The 7,494-nt window shown below is 40.7% G+C and overlaps 1 protein-coding gene across 1 annotated transcript; it reads left to right on the top strand.

Annotated features, from left to right (window-relative positions):
- Nucleotides 1-2,228: 2,228 nt before the first annotated feature.
- Nucleotides 2,229-6,442, top strand: LOC115737570 (3-epi-6-deoxocathasterone 23-monooxygenase CYP90D1). Its single transcript, XM_030669755.2, has 8 exons — nt 2,229-2,499; nt 2,790-3,114; nt 3,582-3,731; nt 3,825-4,076; nt 4,579-4,668; nt 4,757-4,942; nt 5,037-5,161; nt 5,950-6,442. The coding sequence occupies exons 1-8, from the start codon at nt 2,270-2,272 to the stop codon at nt 6,032-6,034; spliced, it is 1,443 nt and encodes a 480-aa protein (XP_030525615.1). The 5' UTR covers nt 2,229-2,269; the 3' UTR covers nt 6,035-6,442.
- The last annotated feature ends 1,052 nt before the right edge of the window (nt 6,443-7,494 follow it).

Below are 7,494 nucleotides of genomic sequence, written 5' to 3'. Positions count from 1 at the left end.
TGGGTTCCCTCTGCCCTCAATGATACAAGTCTAGGGTTTGGACTAATTTATGGTAATTGCAACTTTTTCTTGGTTGGTTTCTTGTTTGATGTTCGGCTATTTTGGAGCTGCTCGGTAGAAGTTAGGACAGGACAACCGGAAGGTTAAGATCTAAGTACAATCATATGATCCCAAATTTTTCCGAATTTCTCTCCTCGAGACAATGCATCGGGAACTATTGTGATTGATTTGTTTTAGTAGGGATATGTCTAGAATGTTTTGGACAACGAGAAATTTTCTAGATCAGTTCGGAGCATGATGTTCCTCTGCATCAAGTACGTATTTTTCTCTTATTTTCTTTCAAAGCGAGATATAACTTTTTACCATATGAATATTCATTTAGATGGACGGGGACGTGGTGTTTCAATAATGTTGAAAACTAATAGGGAAGAGAGAGAATGTGCCACAAGAAATTATGGAGGTGGGGGACTACCTTTGAGCTCATTCCCCATAACTTCTGATCTGATATGACTTACCTATAGAGCTTTTTCTACTTGTATTTACGATAGTAACGGATATAAACTCTTAGGTTTGCAAGGCAAGGTGGAGAGTTTTGTTTCAGAGAATCGAGATATAACAACTAATAATTGTGAAAAAATGAACCTAAGAAAACAGCTAAGTCGAAACTTGCCGACATATCGGGGGGACATGAACCATTTCTAGCTCCTAAATAGTGTTACAATGCTTGGAAACATTCTACTTGTAGTCCTTGCACTTTCATGGTTTTTCTGACCATCTGCCTCCTCCGCTAAATTCGACCAAGTTCAGCTGACATGGACATGGACGTGTTTGTAAAAATTTAGACGATGTAGACAGAGTCGGAGTATAATGTAAATAAAAATTAGCCAAAAACGGATACCCACGCGGACACTAAAAAATATTATCCATGCCACATTATAAATGTCGTCCGACAGCTACGTCGGATGAATTTGATGTCGGAGAATTTATTGAAGTAAAAATGATTCGAGTACATAGATTAAAGTATATGAATTTGATCAGAAAATGGGCAAAAATACGAGGACGAAAAAGTAGAGATTCTTCGTAACTTTATCTTCTGTATTTGACCCATCAAACTACTGATGTTCATAAGAAGAAAACACACGAACAACCAAACTCAAATTCAAAGTGTGAAACTTATTATTATGATGCTTCGTGTCAAGCTGCTTTGGCAAATGGAAGAGGGTCCACTGCAGCTATGATTTCAGAATGCAGCCGTGCGGCTCTAGGAGATTGCAAGAGCGCCCCCCCCACATCCCCAGCTAATTCAGACCCTTTTGCCGAAGGTGCAATCATGAGTAGTGTCAGCTCAGCTTTTGCGACCAATCGTTTCTGTGGAAATTTGGGTCCCCGAGTATTGTATCACACGTTCGGGGGGAATGAGGATCATCACATGCGATCCTCATTATGAGTTGTCTTGATTAGATTTCGTCCATCTGAGTTTTTGCTGACACACAGGATGAGCTTAAGCCCTCGTTAAGTCCTTGACAGTTCTTCATTTTTACTTCTCTATTAGGCAGAATACCATGAAGGATCCGAAGAATCATGCGCGGCTAATCGGTATGGGCGGACGCAAAGTTACCTCGTTCGATGCAGAAAGTCGCAGAACATTTGCAGTTCTTGTTCCGAAACCGAAAAAAGCAGCATCTAACAGAAATAAGCAAGAACACCACAGTTCAATAGATGTTCACGTGAATAGAGCTTTTATCCATCTTTAGGGGCTAATTAACTATCTCACCTTATAGCCCTTGAATCTGAATATGAAGACAGGCCTCTTCCGACATCTTATGAGGCCACTTTGGTTCACTTGAGAGCCTTTGCTGAGGAAATTACAACTAGTGAGATCTTATAACAAAGGAACTTAAAAAGAAAATAGAGAGAAGCTTGTATAAGTTCTTCGACTCCCTTAATCTTTTCGATGCGGTTTTGTTCGCCATACACATGTTACAAAGTAACAACCTATTGATTGATTTATCAAGACCGCTGGCGTAAAGAAAAGATTTCACCGTCGGCACTCTATCAAATATCCAATTTAAATATCCCTAACAATACTCAAATCACTCACCTTTAAATCGGAGAAACTCTACCCTACATGAACTTGGAATCTACTCTCTCTCTCTCTCTCTCTCTCATTGATGAACATATATTTAAAACATATGTTCAACTGAAGCACACAGTGTTCAATTGAGAGAGAGAGTTTAGCTCAGAGAGAGAGCCTTGAGTTGGAAAGAAAATGGATAATGCCTCGATTTTGTTGACAGCAGCAATCTTATTCTGCGCCATTGTTTTCTGCTACAAAGTGATCGTCATGTCATCGAGACGCAGTCGGGATAAGAACCCACTTCTTCAACTTGAAGTCCCTCCCGGTTCTCTTGGATGGCCCTTCATCGGCGAAACTATCGAGTTTATCTCTTCTGCCTACTCGGACCGACCCGAGACCTTCATGAACAAACGACGTCACATGTAAGTTCAGCCAGAGTCTATAGGACATACCCACAAACTCATGCTTCTTGTTTCAATGAACATAATGGGGAAGTAGCAAATTATGTGCGCGTTGGCACACTCGTCTTTCTCTCTCTCCACTGTTATGCAAATTTACCACGTACTTCTTATTAGTACTATTATGTCATCTACTGAAAAAACAGAGGAATTTTTCCATGATTCCAGCCATGCGATTGAAACATCACTGATGAAAATTTTTCAACAACTGAGCTCCTCTCTTTTTGTTTGGGTATTCTTTGGAATGTGCAAAGTTATGGAAAGGTGTTCAAGTCACACATATTTGGGAGCCCCACGGTAGTATCAACCGATGCAGAAGTGACCAAATTCATCCTGCAAAGTGATGCCAAGACCTTTGTGCCATCATACCCCAAATCCCTCACCGAGCTCATGGGCAAGACCTCCATTTTGCTCATCAACGGAAGCTTGCAGAGGAGGATCCATGGCCTTGTTGGGTCTTTCTTCAAATCTCCACAGCTCAAAGCCCAGATCACCCGAGACATGCAGAAGTACGTTCAACAATCCATGGAATGTTGGAGGGATGATCACCCAATTCTCATACAAGATGAAGCCAAAAATGTACCAATCTCTCTCTCTCTTGATCCTTTACTTTTTCAGTTGGCTATTTCATTTTTCTTTTTCTGTCCTGCTATATTGAATAACTTTTGAAATGCGGCTATTACTTACTTCCTTCCAAGTTTGAGATGAACTTTATTGCCAAAAAGCTTGAGATGACCTAGAAATGAGTCAAAAGATTAAAAAAAAAAGAAGCCTTTTTCTCTCTCCTTGGATGTGTAATGAATGTGAACTATGAACTTTTTATATGTAGCTTCTGCCCAGTTTTGAGATGATTTGCTGAAGAAGTGGGGAAGCCCCAGTTGCTATCAATGGGTTGCATAATGATAATGCATGGCCGCACGTTGTCCTGAAATTTTGGTCCAACATAATTACCTTCTAAGCTTAAAAAGAGAAGGGGAAGAGAAAAAGGAACTCCTTATTCGGATAGTATAAGCCAAAGTGTCCCTTCTCTTTTCCTTTGTCTGCAGATAGCCTTTCAAGTACTGGTCAAGGCCTTGATTAGCCTTGATCCTGGTAAAGGAATGGAGTTCTTGAAGAAACAGTTCCAAGAATTTATCTTGGGGCTCATGTCTCTTCCAATAAATGTACCTGGAAGTAGACTCCACAGATCCCTTCAGGCAAGCTAAATTAATCACTAGAAAATTCTTTTCCTTTTTCCTTCACAAGTTATTTCTCATCTTGTTGTTTTCTTTTTCTTTTGTTGGTTTCAGGCAAAGAAGAGAATGTCCAAATTGGTGAAAAATATTATAAAATCTAAGAGGGACAAAGGGCTAATAATCTCAACAGTGGCACAAGATGTAGTGGATGTGTTGCTAAATGACCCACATGAGCAGTTGACAGATGATTTAATAGCAGATAATGTCATTGATATGATGATACCAGGAGAAGATTCAGTGCCTGTTCTGATTACTCTAGCAGTTAAATACCTTTCAGATTGTCCAGCTGCTCTACAACAATTGACGGTATGGCGCGCACTTTGATTTTGCAAAATGTTGCACCGGAAAGGCCATTACATATTGTTTATGTGAGCTGCGAAATCCCAATGATCATTATGTCATCTTTCGAAATGAATTGCCATGCAGTTAAGATATTTCATCTTTGCATTTAGACACTTGAATCAGATAGACCCCACGTGAGACTCACTAGATTCTAGGGCTTAGTCTCACGTGCGCTTAACACATCCATCGCCGACTCATTATGTGAAGAAGTTAGTCCATCCTTTTCTGAGATCTTATACTGTTCTGCGCCAACCAAAAAAATTGCAAAGAGGACTTAGATCAGTTGGCTTTTACTTGAATTTCAAAGAACATTTTTGTGCTCCAATTTTATGTGTCAAATCTTCGGAATCCATGGATAACTATTTGGGACCATCCTGGTTTGAGAGAGAACTGTATGCAACAGTAAAAGATAGGCCATTGACATTGTCGCTCCATTCGTTATTGAGCTATCGATCGATCACCTCAGGAGGAAAACATGAAGCTGAAAAGAAGCAAGGCAAAGCTTGGGGAGCAATTGAATTGGAATGACTATTTGTCCCTATCATTCACCCAAGATGTAAGTTTCCTTATCAAAACTGATGGGTCTCATCTTCTGGTGGACTTTAAAATGAAATAGCAGCTCAAGAACCGGATGATCCAAACAGGTCATTACAGAGACTCTAAGGATGGGAAACATAATAATCGGAGTGATGAGAAAGGCGACGAGAGATGTCGAGATAAAAGGGCACTCAATTCCAAAAGGATGGTGTGTACTTGCATATTTTCGGTCAGTTCATCTTGATGAGACCAACTACGAATGGCCATACCAGTTCTACCCATGGAGGTGGCAAGTAAGATACATGTTGTGTTGTCTATTTTGGATAAGATATGAATTCTTGTAGTCTCATGAACTGATGATCAATCTTTGGATGCAAATTTACGAAGCATAAAGAGATGGTGACAAGTAGCAACTTCACTCCTTTTGGAGGTGGACAAAGACTCTGTCCTGGACTGGATTTGGCCAGGCTGGAAGCCTCCATCTTCCTACACCACCTTGTCACTCAATTTAGGTAATATTCCTTTTCTCTGTATCAGAAAACAAGTACATTTGGACAGTTGGTGCACGTGCGATAAGGATCTCTCAATTAAATTACTTAATGCTGCACTCCTGAATTGGGGAGATTCACATCCCTAGAATGATCGCCTTCTCAATTCTAAGGCAAGCATGCCATGCTTTTCGAATGCGATTGGCATGGGTCATCGGGCACAGTTGCTGTCTCCCACAAGAAAGAAGAACAAAATTCATCTAGCTGAAAGTACATAGGTTGCTATTGTACCCTATGAAAGTGACAGAAGAAGTTCTCTAATTTATACCTATCTAGAAAGACGAGATGACTTGAGGACTCTTTGCATGTTCCACGTTCAACCTACTGATTACCCAGAAGCCATACAATATGCAGGAACAGTTACCCTGACCACTGATACATTCAAACAGAATCAAAATTCAAACTTTTGGTCACTGCATCATGACCAGACTCATGAGGGAGGTTGATGAGAATGACACCCAAACCTAACATAGTGGTGTACACATGTTGCTCACCCGACCAATGATAGCCATAACCATTAATATAAACTACCTTCTCTTTTGGACTGATCTCATAAACCCAACAGACCAAACATTGACTGGTCAAGTGGCTTGAAATCTCTTCATTCGGCTGAGGTCTGCGCATGATCTGCCATGAGCGGCGGTGGACAATATTTTGGAGGACTCTTATCCCTAACTTCTTTTTCCCCCCTCTCTGGCATTGTTATTGGTATTTTTTCTAATGTTAGTAGAATCTTGTACCAATTCACGCAGTTGGAAGGCCGAAGATGACACGGTAGTGAACTTCCCCACAGTGAGACTGAAGAGGAGAATGCCAATTTGGGTCGAAAGGAGATGACATTCATAGAGCTGCTTTGGCCTCCCCAAAACAAACACCACAACCCAAAGAAGCAATAAGGGGGAAAAGGAAAGATAGCTTCATCAACAAGACTCTCACACAATGACAGTGTTAAAGACCACATAGAAGGAAAGTGAAGTTGAGATGCATTTTGGGCTCCAAGACACACGTGTGGGAGCACCATCACAGCAGGAGCTTGACCACCTTTTGTTTTTCTTCACTAGATTAAGATGATGAACTTCCTAGCCAACAGAATGTCTAACTTTCTTGGAAGCCAGATTCAGAGCCCTTCTCTCACTTGCATCATATTTCAACTTCATATGTACGCAAACTAAGTAGAAGATCAGCTCACCGGAACAAGAAAAGGAGAAACAAAGAAAAGGTAAGAGGTAAAAGCTAGAAGAAAGTACCTTTCTTTTTCTTTTTTTTGCCTTTCTTTTCTTTGTTCAGATGATGGGCTTTCATGTAATGATGCCTATCATGGGTCCCTGCTGAAATTAATGTTAATTCTGGGGGATTGATTTCCCAATTGATGTGTGACTTGGCTGCTCAATCACATCTTCACAGTAAGGGCAGGTGCTAGGGTCGAAAAGCAGAAATCTGGAAGGGGCCTTCAAATGAAGGCTTCGACCACATGGGAACAATGATTGGAGCCAATTTGTTTACAGCCCCTTTTGCTTTTGGCAAATGCGTCGATGGTACGGTTTAAGTAACATGGACTTCAATCATAACTTGAGAACAATAAAAGCCTCTATGTTTATTTAATTAAAAAGGAATGGGTAGAGATGACCAGCGTTGACGACCCACCCCTTGGGCGTCGGCACAGGAGTTCCACCCCCTACGACGATCGTGGATCGGTTTGAACCATTTGCTACTGACCCCAAATCACTCGAGAATAAGATGAGCACTCACCGGGCCAACCACCGTGGCTAGGGGTGAGCATGATTCCAGGGTAGAACCGAGAATCGAAACCGGAAATCCGGTCCTGGTTCCGGGTTCCAAGGTATGCAAGGTAAGTTCCAGGTTCCAAAAATTGAGGAACTTGTTCCAACGGGTAGGTTCCAGATTCCACTACCTAGAACCTAGAACATGGACCTTAGATCTTGAAATAAATTTTTATATTTTTTTAGGTATATATTTTTGCACGATCCTACAATGTTCAATGGCTTCCGATGATGAGTGTATAATTTGGAGCCAAACAAATTTTTAGGTTTCGGGTTCCAAAAAATGATAAACATGTTCAAATGAATTGGTTTCGGGTTCTAAATGTAATATGTACGGAACCTAAAACCACTCACCTCTACTTTCTCTTAGATATTGTAGCGTTCACTCTTATCTTGCTTAACTAAAAATGAAAAAATAAAATAAAATAAAAAAAATTGATAGGTTCTCGGATATCCTGGAACCGACCTTAGAACCCGTGACATGGTAGATTCAAGGTTCCAAGATAAGACGGGTAG

The sequence above is a fragment of the Rhodamnia argentea genome, chromosome 2 (genome assembly GCF_020921035.1).
Source record: "Rhodamnia argentea isolate NSW1041297 chromosome 2, ASM2092103v1, whole genome shotgun sequence".
Lineage (NCBI taxonomy): Eukaryota > Viridiplantae > Streptophyta > Magnoliopsida > Myrtales > Myrtaceae > Rhodamnia > Rhodamnia argentea.
The sequence above is the reverse complement of the archived record's forward strand: the minus strand, read 5'-3'. Positions and strand labels throughout refer to the sequence as shown.